The 20,875-nt window shown below is 40.0% G+C and overlaps 1 protein-coding gene and 1 long non-coding RNA gene across 8 annotated transcripts in view; both read left to right on the top strand.

The window, feature by feature from the left end:
* Nucleotides 1-18,380, top strand: part of YLPM1 (YLP motif containing 1) — a 49,608-nt gene extending 31,228 nt beyond the window's left edge. For 4 of the 7 annotated variants that reach the window (XM_083505330.1, XM_083505328.1, XM_083505331.1 and 1 more), the window contains 4 exons: nt 8,196-8,247; nt 16,293-16,423; nt 17,511-17,692; nt 17,983-18,380. In XM_083505330.1, the coding sequence (XP_083361456.1) occupies nt 8,196-8,247; nt 16,293-16,423; nt 17,511-17,657 (330 nt within the window). In that variant the 3' untranslated portion in view covers nt 17,658-17,692; nt 17,983-18,380. The remainder of the gene's footprint in view (nt 1-8,195; nt 8,248-16,292; nt 16,424-17,510; nt 17,693-17,982) is intronic. The other 3 variants (XR_014526749.1, XR_014526750.1, XR_014526751.1) reach the window with 1 other exon arrangement.
* Nucleotides 7-5,131, top strand: LOC310710646. Its single transcript, XR_014528169.1, has 2 exons — nt 7-3,936; nt 3,971-5,131. It is a non-coding gene; the product is annotated as an uncharacterized lncRNA (long non-coding RNA).
* Nucleotides 18,381-20,875: the final 2,495 nt, after the last annotated feature.

Here is a 20,875-nt window from a genome sequence, read left to right as displayed (position 1 = left end):
GTAGGAAACACATCAGCCCAACCCCATCAACAAATTTATCTTATTACAGTGCCTAACAGGGATTCTGTCTGCACTAAAATCCAAATCCCCTCCCCCTGGCTGATACCATTTCCAACAATATGGGAGTTCTGGATTTATACTTCATTATTTTAGAATGGAGAAATTTTCTTTGAAATCCTGAATGTAGAAAGAGATGTTCAGATTGTTAGTTTCGTTTCGCTGTTTTCTGAAGAATTGTTCTTAACTAAACTTTTTCTAGCTATAAGAAATAGCTCTTGGATTGAAATCCTGTGCTTGTTTATTCAGAAGCAAGCCCCCACTACAGGATTTCAGCCTTTGAAGATCTTAAGTAAAATATTTCCTTCTCATTCAGCTGATAAGAGAGCAGTCAGCAAAGAGGCAAATTGTTCTCCCAACTCCAAAAAGCAGAACTCTTTAAACGTGACATTCCTGCAACAAAGTACTTTCAATACTGCATCTGAATGGAGGACAGAACTCCTCTGAAACTCTGATGCAGAGGCAAGACACATCATTAATGTAGTCACTGATGACTGAGAGGGGGACATTGATCTTCATCTTTCACTCTCTTTCCTCTTGAAGGGGAGTACAAAGTAGAAAATGTTAGGATATGCTGAAACACAGTACTAACGATCCTTTCTTGAATTGTATATTCCTCTTTCCATCTTCACATCCTGCTAGCACCTTGGCTGAAGGGCAGGATAATTCCACTTCTTTTTGGCCTAGCATGGAGACTGCTTTTGGAGTAGTAGCCATTTTAGGTGAAATGCAGATAGTATATTCCACAGGCACATCAGGGCATGGTCCCAGGTGACCAAAATTTCCAGCTGGAAATCAACTGGAATTCAAATGGTAAGACTATCTTCTAAGAGATCTGAGAGAGGTTCCTCATGTCATTGCTGTTCAAGTGCATGAGTCTCTCAGATACTTTAAAAGGCCATGAATAGTCCCCTGCAATCTCTGCTGTAGACTGTGCCATAAAAGACTGTGGTAGTACTGAATGTTTCTACCAGAAGCGTATATGTCATCTCTATCACCTGAGGTTAAAAGCTCTTAAAGATGGGAAAGAAATAGTTCAAGCCGGGGAAAACCTTCACTGAGACTGGTCATAAGCACTTGTGGGAGGACCTACATAACTTTACTGTGGCAGATAAGGATAGTTTTCTTCATGTTCCATGTTGGGTAATGTGTTCTGTAGAAACTTATGGCTGAAGCATTTGAACAACTTCTTCTTTGGTGATCACTCGTAGCCAAGTAAAATTGCCTTCCATAAACAAGGTTTTAACAGTGAGTAACAGTAAGTGACTGTGGAGGCCAATTCTGGATCCACACGTCCTTCCACAGTGGGGACATAGGTTTCCGGACTAGAGTTGATCATGGTGAGGGTTTGCCAAGCGTGCCTTCCTCTATGCACCTTTCTCCCTGAGTTTGAGAGTCTTCAACGCCCATAACACCTGTGGTAAAAGCTGTTCTCCAGTTGGAGCGCTAACAGGCCAGTGTTTCCGAGTTGTTGGTGTTTATACCACATTTTTTTAGATTTGCCTTGAGAGAGTCTTTAAACCTCTTTTGTTGACCACCAGCATTACGTGTTCCAATGGAATGGAACATTGGAACATAAGCCTCATAGCCAAAGGGAGGTTGTTGTTTCCTTTGCTCAGCGTGAGTGGAGATTACATGTTTAATGGCTTAAAGGAAGCTAGAAGACCCAAGATTGCTTGGTTAAGAAGCTGACAACCAGATAGGCCCTTTTTTCTAATGCAACACCAAAGTCAGGAAGAAATCAGACAACAGCCCAACACAGAATCCGTTGCCTGTGGGAAGTGGGTTGTTGCTACAGCTCTTCTACAGCATATGGCAATGCACAGTCCCCAGCCAAGATGTCCGAGAGAGAGAACAGTTGGATTGTGTGTATTGTGCAAGATTTGTCCTGTTTTTCCTAACCAGGTCAAGCCTCCCCACTAAAAAAGAAGAAATCCAGTTAAGCTTTTGGTGCCATTGCTTTCTTCTGAGATATGAAAGGTAGTCATTTTGATGGTTGAACAGCACTTACAGGTCTTACATTCCACTGTTGAACAACTCATCAAGGAAGTTCCACTGGTACCTTCCCTCCCCTTCAGTGATAATAGGGCACAATTAACACTTTCTGAACTTCAAGATCCTGAACCAGTTCACCCCAAAAAGAATTCTGAATTGAAGTTCCTGAAGAAGACAAAGTGCCATGCATCAGTTGATTTTGACTATTCTTGGGTTCTGCAGCTTACTTATGAGATTTCTGAGGTTCATGTATAATTGAACCATGAGAAGGTGCTGTATTCAGAGACATGTCAAGAAATAATTGATGCATCTCTGACAAAGAAATAACCAGTATCAAGGTAAAACAGTTACTCAAGGTACTGGAAAAACCAGCTGGAAGCTACGAGCATCATGCCAGTGGAAAGACCTCTTTGGACTTCGATACATATTCCTGCTTTTTGGTGACAATAATTTGAACAAGCAAAGCTGAGGTGATCCTGACTGTTTTATGGAGACCATGTTTCTTTGATTATTCTCTCTCTCGCGCGCGCACACACACACACATATATATATGTATACGTATACGTATATGTATATGGAAATCAGCCCTGAGTGCTCACTGGAAGGACAGATCGTGAAGCTGAGGCTCCAATACTTTGGCCACCTCATTAGAAGAGAAGACTACCTGGAAGAGACCCTGATGTTGGGAAAGATGGAGGGCACAAGGAGAAGGGAACGACAGAAGACGAGATGGTTGGACGGTCTTCTCGAAGCTACCGGCATGAGTTTGACCAAACTGCGGGAGGCAGTGGAAGACAGGTGTGCCTGGCGTGCTCTGGTCCATGGAGTCACAAAGAGTCAGACACGACTAAACAACAACAGCATGTATATGTATATATGCGCCGCAAACAGCCAAATCCCAGCATCTGGAATTCAGTTGGCTTTGCTGATCTGCCTGGAAGTTGAGCGGCAGTAGCTAGAGATGAAAGGAGATGCCCCAGCAATGACTGCTAACATTTTGATATCTCTCAAAGCATCCAGCAACTGACTCCTGAGATCTTTGGAAGTTCTGCTGATGGCAAGAATAAAAGTCTGGGTAACCTGGAAGACAAAGAAACTGGAGGTTAAACATACAACGAGATATAATTCCATGTCTCAAATGAGTGAAACTTTATGATGGTGGATACATTTAAGTTGTGATATAATCAAAATGCTTCACAATGCATATATATTCAGAACTCCTAATTCCTCCCTGGTATATTGGGCCACGAGCCATTTTTAGAAGCTTGTTCATGACATGTTTCAAGTTGGTAAATTGTTTATTTACTTTTCAAATTTTTATTTTTGAAAGGATAGAACGTTTACAGTATTGTATTTGAGTTTTATTTTAAATCATTTTTTGTTTACAGAACCCAAACAGGAATATAACCATTTTAAAGGGTTATAAAATGAGTGTATCAGATATATAGTTGATACATAATTTGATATATAGTTGATACATATTTTGAGGGTGACATATTTATAGTATTACTGCTTGTGGGGAGGTCCATTGTGAATTATAAGAGGACACAAGGACGTTTCCATGCTTTAGAATCAATGATTTCTATTTGTAGTACTTCGTCATTGTATTTTTGCTGTCTTAATTTCAGTTGTAAGGCTTTGTACAAAAGTGGACTGTTGGTTAAGCTTCCTATTAAGCTGGAGCTTGGAACTCTAAATGCATATGCAAGGTGAACTATTTGGATAATATACTCCAACTCAAAGAGCAATGGTTTTGACTTGATGTTCATAGAGTATTCAGTATTTACCTCAGAAGGTGTAAGAGCTTCAGATGCTCAAAGTCTGTTCATCTGGTATAGCCACTGAGTTCTCTTGTTTAAAAGTCTTCAGATCCAGCACCATTAGGTAGATATTTTTTTTTGGGGGGGGGGGGACACAGATCTTTTACAGACCATGTAAAAGACCATGAGGATGTTGCCTTCCTCAGGAGGGTAGCCTGTTCCTGACTGTTTCCCAATAATCCCCTTCTGAATGTTAATGAGAAACAACTATTAGGATGAAGGATAGCAGCTATTAAAAATCCACACAAATGTGGTTTATACTGTTAAATTAAAACTTAGGTTTATTGAGAAGGGTTCATAAATATGTAGTCATCGATGCCTCTGGTTTAGTCTTTGGGGCGTTGTTTTCTGCTGACTCAGTGAGGGACTGAGAGAACCGGTCTGGAGGTTGCCATTGTTCCTGAAGATCTTCAAACATCAGGTGGATGGACAAATACCAAAGCTTGTTAGCCCTAAGACTGACTTACGACCTTGGCAAAGGAGAGTCACCAGCGTCCTGGACCTTCCCCCAGCAACAGCACTTAAGCAGCTGCTCTTCAGAAGCATACGTCCTCTGACAGTGGACACAACAAGGGTCAGTAGCCCTTGATGGCATTTGTCTAATTCTCTTTTAAAGCCTCTCTCCTAAAGTTGGTGGCCATCACTGCCTCTTATGGATAGAATTCCATAATTTGTGTACTATGTGAAGAAGTACTTCCTTTTACTTTTCCTGAATCTCAAAACATTCAGCTTCGTTGGACGGATTCTGTTGCTATGAGAGAGGGGGGAATTATCTGCTTTCTCCATAGCGTACATGGCATAATGCACTTCTGTCATGTTGCCTCTGGCTCAGCTTTTCTCTAAACCAAAGAGCCTGAAATGTTTTTAACCTTCTCTCACAGGGGAGATGCTCCATCCCCTTTATCATTTTGGTTGCCCTTTCCTGAACCTTCTCCAATTCTACAATATCTTTTTTGAGGATAGGCAACCAGAAAGGCACACGGTATTCCAAATGCGGTCGCACTATAGATTTGTGAAATGGCATTATGATATCGGCAATTTTATTTTCAGTTCCTTTCCTAACGATCCGAAGCATGGAATTTGCCTTTTTCACAGCTGCTGCACACTGGGTCAACATATTCACATATCCATTGAGCTGTGCACTACGACCCCAAGGTCTTCTTCCTGGTCAGTCAACCGCTTGAACATATACGTGAGATTTATGTTTTTTGCACCGACGTGTATCACTTTACTCTTCTTTACATTAAAATGCATTTGCCATTTTAGTCGTCGATTATCACAGTTTGGAGAGGTCCTTTCAGAGCTCTTCACAATCTCTTTTTGTTTTAATGCCTGTGAACATCAGCAAACTTGGCCTCCTCACTTCTCTCCCCTAATTCTACATTGTTAAAAAGTGCCTGTCCCAATACCAAATCTCGAGAGACTCTACTTTCTACAGCCCTCCATTAGAATAACACTCCATTTATTCTTACTGTGCACTTTCTTTTATTTCACCACATCTTGATCCACATTTTCTGATCCACAGTGACAATGGTTTGGACCCAAAAATGCCAAGCAAAAGGTACTTCTCCTTACACAAGGGAAGATACTACATATGTTCAGCACTTCTCCCTTCCCATTGCAGCCTTTCCATGCTTATTTCATGCCCTTCTAGAGGGTCTCCAAACCCTCAGGAACTGCATTTCTGGGTGTGCAGAAGGTTGCAGTGGAGAGGGAAGCCCCATTTTGTGAGCAGAACTCACAGGTAAGGTTCAGCGCCATTGAAAACAGCTTGAAGAAATTTGGCCCAATGGCTAATAGCTGGGAAATATTCTAAATACATAGGGATAGATATTGCGCCAATTTGAGAGGTTCTTTGCTTTTCATCCTTGAAATCGGAATTACTCCATTGGTGTTATGCCATTTCTTTATAGCAGAAGTGAGGGCCAAATTACACACTATACAAAATTTTGTGTACATTTCCCTCAATTTGTTTTGTAAGGAAAAGCAACAACCGGGGCAGTATTTCAAAAGGGTGGGTGGAGAAAGAATGAGAAAAGCAGTTGTGGGGCTATCAGAAGAAGAAAGAGTTCCTCCTCTGCCTTTTTTCACTTCTGTCTTCGGCCTCTGTTTGCTTTTCATGGTTTGAACTAAGGATCAGATTAATATTCTCACAGAAGCAGTAAACTCCTGAATTTCTAAAATGAGGAAACTAAATGTACTTATGGAATTCAGACTCATTCATTGGATTTATATGAACTGAATTACCTATAAGGGTTTACAAGGTTTGTTTATTTAAAATATTTATATCATGCTTTATTATATAAATAATCCAGACAGGTAGCAACATGGTCAATAGAATGAGTACAGTAAAAACCAAAGCAAAAGTACACAGTGGCAGAACAAAAATAGACAACACGGTCATTTCAGTGGAAACACGGGACTATGGAATAACTCATACATGAGAGAACAGAATCACCGGGATCCAAACGTCTTCCCAAAGAGTCAAGTTTTTGACTAGCACCCGGAGGCATACCATTTTGGGGCTAGGTGATTCTTTCTGGGGAGAGCATTTCATAGAACTAGCAGTACTACTAAAAATTCTCTGTTCCTAGAGGACATCCACCAAACGTTACCCATCAACCATCAAACTTTGCATTGTGCAGGCGCTTGAGGTAGTACTTACCAGAGATACATTGGCCTTTAAGTTACATAGGGCCCAAGATGTGTAGGGCTTTAAAGGTAAGAACAAACACCTTGAACTGAATTTGGAAACCTGTCAGCAGACAATGCAGATCAACCAATACTTGGAATAATATGCTCTGACTGGCTCGTTCCTGCTGGCAACCTGGCTGTGGTATTTTGCACTATTTAAAGTCTTGGGACACTTTTCAAGGGCAACCCCATGTAGGCGGGTTACAAAGTTTTGTGGTGCATAAATGACTACAACCAGATGTGAATTTTCCAGGGAAGGTAGCAGCTGGTATAATAGCCTAAGTAGGTAAAAGACACTCCCAAGTCACAACCTTGAAAATCAGCACTGGATCAAGGAGCATTCTTCATGCTACAAACCTGATTCATCAAAAGGGATGCAGAGTACATCCAGAACAGGTTGTACATCTGCTTCTAGATCAGGTTTTCTACCAACTAACTGTACACCTGTCCTATCTGGATGAAGTTAAATGTTTGTTATATTCAGTTGAGACACACTGTTCACATAAAATCTTCACAAAGAATGATTGTTAGGGTTGTACTTTTGTTATTACAGACTTTCACTTAGGGCCCGTGCATGTGTGTCAGTAGCTGAATGGGGCATTCTTGTTCACAAAACATGTGTTTCTCTCTCAGTACCGCTTTCCAATCCAGCAGCCCGGGCTGCATAAACATTGTTTTCTTTACAAAGCTGAAATAGTGTCAGCTGCTCAGAAGAAAGAACAATCACTGTATTCAGTCCCATTTGCTACCAAATAGCTGGTTGATGGGATTTCTTCTTATTTTTGAAAAAGCAAGTTACTCATGAAGTACTTCAGACATGCTCTGTTGGATCGGAACCGGACTTGTTTAAGTTCACACATTACACTTGGCATTACATCTGTGACTAGCACTATATAACATAAACATCATCAAACTCAAGATGAGCATATGGAGATATCCTCATATATAAAATATAATCTAAAGCTAGCCAAAGGAATAAAACCGGATTCGCACGGCGTTTTTATGTTCTCTCACATTAAATATTTGTGCCATTATAAAATTGTTTAATAAAAAGACACTGTGTAGTCGGAACACAAATTGCGGAATTCTTCTGTACAGTTGAAAAAAGATACCTATTTCAAATAAATAATTTGATCCTATGTTTGTGGAAAGTACTCTGGAAAGAATGCAAATAACAATGGGTAAAACTCTTTACTCAAACCCTAGAACCTCTTAAGCCTCCTTCCTGCTACACCCTCTCCCCCTCCCAAAAAATAGGGCATTATGATGCAGCACACAGTGTTGGGGAAATCTGGAGAGCCAAGATGTGCATGGGTCTCTGTGACTTGTCACAAATATACTTCAGATCATGCCACATTGAGAAATATGTAATAGGTATTTCTACTGTTGTTGCTGTAAACTGACTCAGGAGCCCTTTATTTACTGAGAGTGGTATCTTGCACTGGATATGATGGAATTATTATTTTGTTTGCAGGAATTTGCATTTTAAAAAACATTCTTCCCATTCACAGTTCTCATTCAGGTAGCCCTAAGGAAATGTTTACAGTATAATGCTTTTGCCAATTAAAATGTATGTTATGTCTCTTATCTCTCTCTAATCCTTCGAGCTTCTCTCTGTATATGATTTAGGGTTACATTCCGAAAAGCAAATGGGAGATGGATACTTCTGAAGCAAAACTAGGTGGGTATTTCATTTCTTTTTTCCTAGTAAAATATATATGACAGTATTTGCACATCTCTTGTTTGCAGCTCTGAACACTTGCCTAAGGCAAAATGATATGAATTGAGTATGCCATTTCTGAAAATACAAATATCTCTGAGCTGTGTAATATGCACTTACCTTTTATTGTTGGAAAAGGTACAAATAATCAAATCCTTTAACTTGTAGCTTTTTGTGTGGTTTGCGTGATGCAGTTACATTTATTCTAGCATTCAAATAAGTGAGTTGTATTTGCATTTCCTGCTAAGGATAATATAATCAATTTATATTCTTCTTTACACCATAATTTTATTCACGGGGCATTTATATTAAACGGATTAGTTTTCATATGTTGTTCGGCATTATGCTTTGCTTTAGCGTAGTTGGGAACAACAAATGACCACAAGCATATCTACCGTATTTTTCGCTCTATAACACGCATCTGACCATAACACGCATGTAGTTTTTAGAGGAGGAAAATGAGGAAAAAATATTCTAAATGAAACAGTGGATGTATGATTTTTATGGTTCATGCTGTGGCCACAGACATGTGATCTGACAGTGAGTTTGGGGTAGCCCAATGCAAAAATCCTGAGGATCCATGTGGATCCGTGCTTTGTAACCACGTTTTAAGTGGGGAGGGAAGGAAAAGAACTCAAGGGACAAGGAGCTTTTCCGCGGGGAGGAGGGAGGGAAAGAGCACTGTTGCTTTAAAGGTATACTTAAGGTATTTGCCCTGTGCCTGGGTTTTTTTTCCCATTTAACAGTTTGCAGCCTTTTCCTTCCGCTCCTTGTTTTGAGGCGGAATAGATTTGAGCAAGTGAGGAGGACTTGGATTGCAGCTGTGTAAAAGTGCTCCTCCTTGCAGCCTGAATGATAAGCAGCCACCAGCAGCAATAGAATGGAGCACAAAAAAGAGGTAGGGGCACTAGGACCCAGACAATGCTCAAATCTATCCTGCCTGAAAACAAGCTGCTCCAGATCAGCTGAGACGCGTGGGATTTGCGAAGTTTTCCCCTCTCCCTCATGCCCTCCCCAGCCTTTTTTTTTACTTCCTGGTTTTCACTGCGCTCGAGGTTGGTTTTATTTTGCTGCTGGTTGCTTAAATTTTATCTTTCCTGCCGTCTCTCTGCAGCCTCATTGCTCTGTTTAGAGAGCGCGCAGACCTTTGCTAGCGTCTGTCCCTCCTCCCGTGTAAGCGGCAGCCGGCTTTGCTGCTATGGCTCTCCTTCCCTCCCTCCTTCCTGGCTCCAGGTCGCTTTAAAGAAAGCAAAGTGAGAGCCTCGTAGAGCGTGTAAGTGGCTCCCGCTTTGCCTGAATGACGGCAGCCATGGCTCTGATCCGTGCATTCGCTCCTTAACACGCACAGGCATTTTCCCTTACTTTCTCGGAGCAAAAAAGTGCGTGTTTTGGAGCGAAATTTACGGTAAGTACTGTTACTAGAAAGTTTGGTCAACTTGTGATGACATCAAGTGTCAGTTCATTCTTTACATGTAATTAAGCCTCAATACTTCTGAGTGAAGATATGAAGCCCATACTTCATCTTGTTTCTGTCTTACGTTTGTTTTCAACCATCTTATTTAATAGCATGCTTCCTCTTATACTACTGCCATAATGCAGTAATTTAATTGACCAGCCTAAGTAATGCATCGAAAAGCCTTGTAGAAGTGCAGCTTTTGTTTCATAGGATTCATAGGAATAAACTTTATTCAAAAGGAAGTTGGCTTGCCCATTGAAATCAATTTTATTAGCACATTTGTGAAAGAAATAATCAAAGAAATAATATATACGTAATGCCGAACAATACGATATATGTTGGCATAAAGGAACTCCCATTACTTTTCAGTTTCTCTGTTAAACAGATTGAATTAAACCATTAGTGCTGCTTTCCAGCATCAGTCTTGAAAGCTTTGCTGGACAAAATACTAATAAAGTACTCCATTCCCTTCATTGTAAACCACTTCATTCCCGAACATTTTGGCTCCCGAACGTCAAAAGCCCAGAAGTAAATGTTCTGGTTTTCAAACATTCCTCGGAATCTGAACATTCAACTTCTGATCTGCAAAAAGCCTAGCTGGAAGCCGCATCTCTGAATTTGAATGTTTCGGAAGTCAAACGTCCTTCCAGAGCAGATTACGTTTGGCTTCCGAGGTTCCATTGTCCCTTTAACTTCCAGGATTTTAGGTACTGCAGGCGTATTCAGCATTTGCCTATGTATTTAAAGCACTGATAACCTGCCCTTTATCACAGCAGTCTCAGTCCTGTAAAAGTCAATGTAATACACAATGGCAATACTAAAGTTAAAAAATCATCTGAAACAGTAAATAAAATTATCTATATTAAACTGCAGAGCAGAGATCTATATCAGTCTGGGTTGGTGTCAATCATACAACAGAGGAAAGGGCTTTCCATAATCAGTTTAGAATTGATTAATTGAACATGCTATCTGAGAAGCTATGGCTCTGCTTTGGATTACATTGAGAGTATGTAGCATAAGCTGGAAAACAAAGTGTGTATGGTGACCCTTGAGAGTTTGAATTTGAATATTGGTGCATGCTCACAATACATACACACACAGTGTATACGCTCATACGCAGTGTTAGGGTGCAGTATAAAGAGACTATTTCACTGCTTGTACTATTTGCATAAAATAGCCCTTTCAGTTGTGGCACCTTTTCTGCTGCTAAGTTCTGTTGGATGTGCTATTGAAATCTCAAAAGAGCATCGTAAATTCCTAATGTCAGCCAAAATCTCATGCTGGAGAGCTAAGTAGTTGAAAAGAATCTCCCCAATAAAGTCTTCACATGCAAGAAATGTATATATTACTGTCTCTAATTCAGTGTCATATTTTGTCATACCTGCGTAGTGTAAAATCTTGATGGATTTAACATAGTTCGTAAGTAGTTACGGTACATGATTTTCTTATGGGAGTGTGTGCATTTTGACCTCATATACTCTTGTATATCTGACTAACTATAGTAACTATAGGAAGTTTTTCCTTTTGCATTCAGTAATTAATTTTATATACAAATGCATATTTGAGAGTTTTTACATACTCAGTCCCTGTTCAAGTTCAGAGAGTGTTCCTTACTATCGTCTCAGTATTATAGTAGTTTCATGAGTTTTCAGTCCATTAGTTTAAATTAGATATTTCGTGACTTGGAACCGGTGGCCAAAGTTTCTGTTGGTAATTCTGGAGGTGCAGAAGCAGGAGATAGCAGTACATTATGATTTGCATAGAATACATTCAGATGTGCATACTACATTCAATGGGGAGGAAATGGCAGAATTATATAGGAAACATCCCTTGCTTACTCTGTACCTGGAGGTTCCTGTAATTTCTAACTGTTGCTCTGTAACACATGGTAGGAAACATCTGTCTTACTGTGTTGCCCTTATGGTTGGGTGGACGTTGAATGAGGTGTGTGTAGATAAGTTCATGAACTGATAATTGTTGGGGTCACATACTCACTGTATAGGCACAATTTGTCTTTATGTGACTGTTGAAAACAAACCAATACAGTCATACCTTGGGTTGAATATGCTTCATGTTGAACACGTTTGAGTTGCGCTCCACGGCAACCCGGAAGTAACGAAGCACGTTACTTCCGGGTTTTGCCGCTCGCGCATGCACAGACGCTCAAAATGACGTCATGCGCAGAAGCGGCAAAAAGCGACATGCACGTGTGCAGATGAGCCATTGCTAGTTACGTTTCCTTCTGGATGCGAACGGGGCTCCGGAACGGATCCCGTTCGCATCCCGAGGTACCACTGTAGTCTCATAAGAACATTGTATGTAAAACTTCCAACAGTAACATTTTTTACATAAGGAAGAGTCCTACATTAATTTACTTTAAAAATGTTAGTGCTTTAGCTCTCAGCTTTGATTTGAGGCAGCTTCCAAGGGAATTGAAATTCACGTAAATAAATAATTCAGTCCATTGTCAAAACATAACTGTCGGCAATTGGGGTGATGGGGGTTAGCAATTTTAGCCATCTCTCAAAGCAGTTTTAAGACAGCCGTGAACACAAAGGTAATAAAGGGTGTACATCTTGAAAGTGGTCAAAGGAGGGTACTAAGCAAATGGACATTAGAGGGAGCTCTACAGATGGTGCAATGAGCCAGAAGGCACCAGCCTTTGTTACCCTACTCAAAGGTAGGGCCATGCTTAGTAGAACCTGTGAAGACAATAACTGGGCATGTTTGTTAGGGAATAGGCGGTTTTTCAGCTAACCTGGCCCAAGCCAATGCTTTAGAGCTCTTTAATCAGAGCCAGCATCATGAATTGTGCCTAGAAACAAATTGGAAGACAGGAAACCTCTTTAAGTGCTGTTGAGAATGTTCCTTCTATCAGTCTTATCAGTTCTAGGTAAGACTTGCCACTTTGTTCTAAATTATTTGAAGTTTCTGGGTGATCTTGAAAGGATATCTCACTTAAAGCAAATAGCACTGATCTAATCTGGAGGTTATCGAGGCATGCATAACATAACTCTGCTCAGAGCTTGTTTTTTTTTAAAGAAATGACCACGGCTTGTGTACCAAGTGAGGTTGCTTAAATGGTGCTATGAGCCATGAAGGGTTCTCAAGTTATCTGCAAAACCAGACCTAAGAACACCAGGCTGCAAACCCAATCCTTTAGGGTGAATGCAAGCCCACCAAGAACTGTCCAAATCCTTTCTTGCTGAACTACATCACCAGCCAGCAGTACTTCAGTCTTACTTTGCAGTGTTTCTCGCTACCAGTTCCTGGGTACCAGCAAGAGGTGTGGTGGGCTGTTGGCCTCATGCCATTCTGGTGGGATTCTCTCAAGTGTCTGGTTGACCACTCTGACAAAAAGAACGTTTAACCTTTCACCTGATTAAAGCTAATCAGAAGGTCTATCTTTATTTTTCCAACCTCTTCCCCAATTTCAAACACATGTTCAGAGCTTCTGTAGTCCATTTTGATGTAGATGGAAAGAGAATCCGTGTGTCAAATGTTAATACTGATGGCAATTCAGAACAGGTCTGCAGGTGACCTCTCTGTCATTTCAGACGCACATTACACAGCAAGGAACTCAAGATGGATATTTTTTGAACCCTGTAGCATAAATTCCATGGAGCAGAGTACCTTTCAGAACTGATTGGTCACATAGGAACAGAAGCACAGTCCCTCCCATTCTCAACTTAACATACCAGAAGTACCATGGCCAGTGATATTCATAGTTGACATACCCACCTCCCATCCCTCCTGGTGAAAGTTATTTTACGAGGGCAACTTAGAAAGAAAATCATTTAGGTAGTGTAGGAATACTGCTCATCATCCCAAGTTGCTCTGAAACAAAATGCTGTTGAATGTTGCGATCTGATCCAAATGTTTGCCCCTGTGAGTGCTCCCTCATAAACCTCAATGAAATGCCACTGTGTTAGATTCCTGATTCATAGGTGTATGTAAAACGCTAAACCTTTTATTGTAGTAAATGTTGCCTATAACATAAAATGCTGCATTGGCATTCGTCTGAATACTATGTACCTGAAATTTCCTTGCATACCTGCTTGCAAATGAATTATTACCTCAGCTAAAAATGTAACTGCTGCTAAGTGATCACGAGTCCATCTGACAACTTCACATTTGCAGTGACACTTTTCATTCATTTTTTTCCACATGATTTTGGTACCAAATCAAACTTCATGGAAAACATAGATCTAATGTTCGTTTTATAAAAACAATGTGTGAAATGGCTATCACTATTGGCACCTTATATCTTAAGCTGTTCTTTGTTTATTTTATGTTTGTTGAGGTAAGTATTTGTTGAATTTTGCAGAGTTTTAGGTTCACATCACTTTTTTCTTTCCTCGTGGAAATTTATTTTACAAGGAAGCTAAATGCGGGCAACAGAAAGAACACCACACATATAACAATGCAACGAGGTCACTAAAGCAGTGAAAAAACCTCAGTGATTGGAATCCTCAGTGTACCATGGATGTGCTTGTGGAATAACTACAGAAAAAAGCTTAAGCAGACGTTTACTCACTATAGCATATTTGTATAAGGCATACGCATCATGGTCAGAAAAAAAATACATCCATATCAATGTGAATGGCATTTGATCAGAAGCTTGAAGGGCTTCCATAATGGAAATAAGCAGGAGAAATTGTCCCATAATACCTTTTAAAATTACATCACATTTTAAAAATACACCGTGAAAAGGAACGAAATGTTATGAAACAGGTCACTGAATGAACAAGGACTTTTTGTTCAGTACCTCTTTCTCACTTTTCTATTGCATACACCATTCATATCCCATCTGAATGAGGGAATAAACTTTTCTATGTTGATGATCAGATAAGCCAGTTTATGCTTTCATTCAGAACAATTTGATTCCTGGATGAGTGTCCAAGGAGCTGCATGAGCAGCAGTGATTTTCTCCCCTCCTGTAGCCCCCAATGTTGCTTTGAAGATGGGGTGATTTTCTGGAACATATTTTTATGCAGCATTGAAGAATGATATATGGAAAGAAAAATCTGCAACATATACACAAGCACATTTGGCTCCTGGCCCTCTTTTGTACAAGTTCCAACTTCATATCTTATAATCTTAAATGAATATGTAAAGATATCTGCTAACATGGCATTTATACATTAATTGTTGCTATTCATGATTCTAAACTCTTTGATAGAAAATGTTTTTTTTTCTGAGCAATTTTGTGCATAACACTCAGATTTCAAAACACTTCTATTATTGCAGAATGTTAACAATACTTTTATCTGACTATTGGCAGATGGTATCTTTGGAGCTGTAACTGCCATTTTTAATTGGATATAGTTAGCATGTTTAACTTTTAAAAATAGGTTAAAATAAGTGTAGCTAAATAGTAGATAAATATTATTCTTCCAAATAATATAATTTTGAGTAAATTTTATAGCATTTATCATCATTCAGGCTTGAAGTAGTTCCAGGAAAAATAGAAAAATGGCGTTTAGATTATTTGAATGGAATTTATTTAACACTTAACATTTTTGTTCTGATTTACAGAAAATTATTTTGTAATTTGATGTTAAATTAGATATAGCTGCTTCTTTAGTTCACTGGATTAATAAATAAGCTAATTTTTGCAGTTCTTTAAATTGATATTTTCTGCTTTCTGGCAAATAGGCAAGGCAAGGCTCTGTCTACAAACAGATAGTTTGGGGTTTGCTAATTTTTAATAGCAATCTCTGGGAACCATTTAGAAAACCTATAGCATTAAACATACAGTTGTACACTTAAAATAGATTGGTATAAATAATTTTAAATTGTGTAGTACATTATTTGAATTGTGTAGTACATTATGAACCGGGGGGGGGGGGGATTATGCATATAGAAAATATTTGTGAGCTCTGACACAAATTTCACCTATTCATACCAGTTTGCTTCTCTGCAGTAGCAACTGCTTCCTAATAATACACATTTTTAAAGATTAACGTTCAGAAAAAACTTGACCACACCAAAAGTTTATTAGAACAGTAATACTGAACTTCACATGAGGACAGTCATATCTGTTCAAGCAAAGAAGAAAGTGAGAAACTGCTTGTGGGTTTATTCCTTTTATGGCTGGTGCTCTGCACCACAAGTCAAATGTCCTTGACTCCAACACAGGCAGTTCAAAAGCCGTCTTATCGTCTTTCAAAAATAAATGTAGATATCTGGCAGGTGCACTGGTACGCATTTGCCACAGCGTTGGTATAACACAAGGTATTAAAAACTTCCTTTAGTATTTAAATTTGTATCATTTTCAAAAACATGTTCAAGTATCGCTACATTATATGGCCTGTTGTATGATTATCCAGCACAAATTTTTCTCCCGGATCATCACAGATTGATGCTTCAAAAAAGTGACAATGGGTTTTGCCATTTTACTCATGAAGACACCCAAGAACTTGCATATACCACTGCTATAAGATAGCAGCTTGCCCTTCTGAAAGCATTCCCATGCATCTTGTTTGTATTGGGCATTACACAAGTGTGCTTTTCCCCTTTAACCCTGAGGCTGTATGTTTGTTCTCAGACAAATTGGATGGCTTGCGAACTGGTGCTAAGAGGAAGCGTGATTGGGAAGCAATTGCCAGCAGAATGGAAGATTATCTTCAGCTTCCAGATGATTATGATACCCGTGCTTCTGAACCTGGAAAGAAGAGGGTAATAAAGTAATTTTGGTTTAATGTCTCAGAGGGTCTCACCCAGAAGGTTTTCCATAAAGCATGAACTATATGTTTGGTTCAGCTAATCTATGTTTGGAAGCACTGTGGGGCCATTGCTTTCATTTTAATGTCCATTAGATTCAATTTCTCTTTCTGAAAATTTCTTCTAAAAATCCGTATCTCGTCATGCTCCTGTAAAAACAGGGGAGATAGCAAAGCTTAGTTGTACGCATTTATAGCTAAAGGAAGCAGAGGCTACTTAGTAAGAAGATGAGGAAACAGTAAATAACTAGGGAAATGGAAAATATGGAGGTTCCCTGAAGAATGATTGGTTCCACTTAGTGCTAGGCCAAATTGTAATGATGTTTGATTTTTTTGTACCAAACATTGGAAAGGGGGTGTTGGGAGAGGACACAGGGAAAAACCCTGCACTTCTTTCCACATATGCTTTCACTTTCGCACCTGCATCCATTGTGGTGGGAAGGGAGCACATCCTCATTGCCTGGACAACTTGCTACAGTGCGCTGGCAGTTTCCTTGTCCCATGCATCCCACTGAAAGTAATGCCATGCAAATGGAAGAATCACATCTGCACTCCCTTACAGTAGTAAGGCACACATTTGGTTGTGCATCTTTATACATATCCCCTTCCTGCTGAACTACTAAACTAAACGCAAATGGAGCCGAGCCAAGGAATGTCATCTCTCTCGTCTCAGCAACTGGGACAGGTTCACTCTTTCCCCCCAGCGAATTCCTTGTGAACAGTTTCACATCTGCTGAAGAGGGGGCAAAAATCTTCGTGAAAGGCTCCCTGCTTTGCACATTCAGAGCACTAGTTCCTGTGCTCTTCGGAAGAAGATGTGGGATCTAAATTTAATAAATAAATATGACACTAAATAAATTCTACTTGCAAACTTGTGAGGGTCGCAAATCTTTGAGCATTCTAGAATGCTGAACCAGTAAAGTTGCCTTCCCTTTTTCTAAGTTGTCTGAAACCTTCGCTGAGTGCAAAACTGCAGTATTGGCAAAAATGTCTCGCTTCGTTTTCTGGAACTGAGTATCATCCCAATGCTGTGTTCTTCGTAGGTAAGGTGGGCAGACCTTGAAGAAAAAAAAGATGCAGACAGAAAGAGGGCCATTGGTTTTGTGGTGGGACAAACTGATTGGGAGAAAATCACCGATGAAAGTGGTCATTTTGCTGAGAGAGCCCTCAATCGCACAAAGTACATCTGACGCAGTTTGTCAAGTAGAATTTTTCTACCTATGAGGTAAGAGCTCCTGTGTCTTGGTGAGTTTTTGAGAATGACCTAAAGAATAAACAATGATAGCGTTCTCCGCTCGTTAATAATTTGGACATGAAGGCATAGATAGACTTGTCAGTTGTGCATGTCTATTTGATGTCCAGTCTCCTCTATATGGTGCATGGTGGCTGGAGGGAATTGGAATGCCACACTTCAAAAAATTGAGGGAAAGCCTGACTACTGAACAGCAGTCTGCTTTTTTCTCACAGTCCCCAAAACTTAACTATTTTTCTGTAACAGTTTCCTTTTCCCTGCAGGCAGTTTGCTTTGATGAGAACTGAACACAGGGTGACCTGGAACTTGTCATTCGCCCTCTGGAGAGTTGTGCGGTTCTTTCCTTTCGAAACTTCATTTTTTTGTGTGTTCTTCCCTATTGCATTCCTTGGAATTCTACCTGGTGATATCCAGCACCCCCAAGTTATATGGAGCTTGCATCTAAATGTGAAAGGTTTTTGTGTTAAAATTAGTAGTTCTAGCTTTTATGCGTGCAGTAGAGTGGAAAGATGAGCCCATGGACATTTCTTCTTCTGTACTGTCGCAGAATGTCAGCATTACAATTGCATTGTTGCTTTGTGGCTGTTATTATTTTTTACTGTACAAACTTTGTAGTTTATTGTACTAGAAAACAGAACAATAAACTTTCACTACGAACCTAGTGAATGACTTAGTCGACCATATATTATAAAGGCTGCTCTATTTTGTGTTTGTGTGGTTTGCTTAAAAAGATGAGCCCTTCAACTCTTTGCGGAATGTCGGAGCCCTTGGTCATTAACATGTTGTGTTTCCTTATAAACTTCCTGTTCAAAACAATTTTATTCTTCACACACAAAATTAAATGTGCACACTAATGCCAGAAAGCATTAGTGTGTGCATGGAGATTAAAAGCCATTTCAACTATCCTAAGAAGAAGGCTTTATTTTATGTTGGAGAGAAAATGATTTGCCTCAAGGAGGATGGTCAAGCAACTTTACATACAATGTTCTCTCTGTCTTGTTACATGCTCCGTTTTGCATGCTTGCTAACGAACAAATGCAATGAACTGCTTTTGTCCTTTTTGAGTTCCAATTCAGTGGTTTGTGTTATGAATTATATGGATGGAGAAGGTGCCAAATCGTTTGAATGAGACCATTGCTATCTTAGTTTTCTTTTAGAAAAAGGGTGGTGGTGGTCTTGAAAGATGCTTCATTAACTCTTCTTAGCCAATCAGTTTGTGATTGCCTAGCAAATTATTTTTATTCATGGGTACATTAGTAATGATGAGGGCATTTTTTGCTGTATTGAAGGAGGGCCACTGTTTAGTATTTAATGAATGGTTTATCATTGTAATATATTTGTTTACTTGACATTTTCTAGTCTGATTAATTATGTATAATTTGGAAACTGTTCCCAGAATGAACAATAGAATATTTGGATACAGTGCAGAATGTTAAATGGCTACAAAAGCTTATTCATATGTATACTTTCCTATTTTGTCGCACTGTGACTTTTTATTATTTGGTAAGCTATTTGTGGGCCTGCATTTCACAGTAATTACAAGGAGACATGGGAAATTAGAAGCTCTTGTGACCTTATGAAGTTCAAGAGTTGCACTCTTTGTTTCTAAATGAAACTCACAATTTTGTGAGAAGACAAAGGGAACCTACATTGCTGGAATAATAACTGGATCTTTCAGATAAAGATGCTCAGGAGAATCTCATGTTTGAACTCTGCAGAGGTGACTGATTGAATTGTGAGTTTTTATGTAGTGATGCCTTTCATATATAAACCAACTTACTTCCACATGGTACTTAGTTAAGCTGGCTGTTGTGGCTTACTGCTCTTTGCAGAACGAAGGAGGGGAAATGGAAGACCTAGGATTCTCACTGCATCTTGTCTAACTCAGGTCTGAATCTTCCTGTCATACTATATCTGGATATAAGTAATTGTACTGTACTTTAATTGCTGGTTTACCATCATTTTCAGTCACAACTTTGGTGCCTTTTGATGCTACCAAGCATCATACTATAGTTCGGTACATTATGTGGAGTCATTTATATATTTGTGGTTGCAATTCTTCTATTCCTGTTCTATGTGTTCATTCACCTTTCCCTGACTCCTATGGTTTGATAGCACCGCCTATGGACAACTTGCCACACATACAATATGTAGTGATTGTTTGCATCTGTATCTCAAGCGAGATAGTGGAGTGCGCCCCTGAGGGTGAAGTCAAACTGCTGCAAAAGCACCAAAGTGACATCTCCAGGGCACAAGCGTGGGCTGCATGTATGGAGGTCCTGGGCTGCCAAGACAACAAGACTCCCCTCTCGGCCTCATTTATGTGGTCCAAAGGAAAGCAGAGCAATATGTTTGGCACCAGCTTGGCTGCAGGAGTTGCTGGAAAGAGACATACAAGATGCCATCCTGCTGTCTTAGGGACTCCACTCCAGATTTGTTTAGGGTTTCCTCCTTAGACTTTTCTTCTCCTGAAGATATCCCACAAGGCAGCTGATGTTTAGGTGTTTTCCTTCTCCCAGATGTGCTGCGTTCTCAGATTGACAAGCCCCATCTGCCCCTCACTTCCCTCTACATCACATACAGAACCCACCTTCTTGACCATTGGTCCCACTGTTGGTCTCGTCCACCCAATCCACTGGAACCTGTCTTCGCATGCAGGAGAAGTCCCTAACTCACCGAGGGTTTGAGACCCATCAGCTATCCTCACTTGGTTTAACCGGCCAGTCAAAGCCATTTCCAGGTGCAGCCGCTGTCTTGTGCTGACAGCTTCTAGGAGCCACAGGTGAGAGCTGAATGCAAGATGGGGACCAAAGATGGACAAACTACCCCAGATGGAGCATGATGTCTCCCCCCCCCCCCAGGTCTTGCTCCTCCCCTAACACCCCATACACCCCCTTTTGCAAGAAGGGAGAGATGGCAAGAGGGGGAAGAAAGAGATGAACAATTGAAATAGTATTTACTTGAACCAATATGACTGGAAGTATGTAATGGATATTCCAATGGACCAACAAGGGTGACACCTATTTTTTCATAGTTTTCTTTTCTTTTTCCTTTTACTTTCTTTGAGACTCCATGGAATGCCTCTGAAGAACAGTTGTGGACAGACCACATGGGGGACCCATTGCCTTGGCTTTATTTTTCAGCATGTATGTCCTG

This window comes from Podarcis liolepis, assembly GCF_965112155.1.
Source record: "Podarcis liolepis genome assembly, chromosome: 1".
In the NCBI taxonomy this organism is placed as follows: Eukaryota; Metazoa; Chordata; class Lepidosauria; order Squamata; family Lacertidae; genus Podarcis; species Podarcis liolepis.
This window is presented reverse-complemented; position numbering and strand designations above follow the sequence as displayed.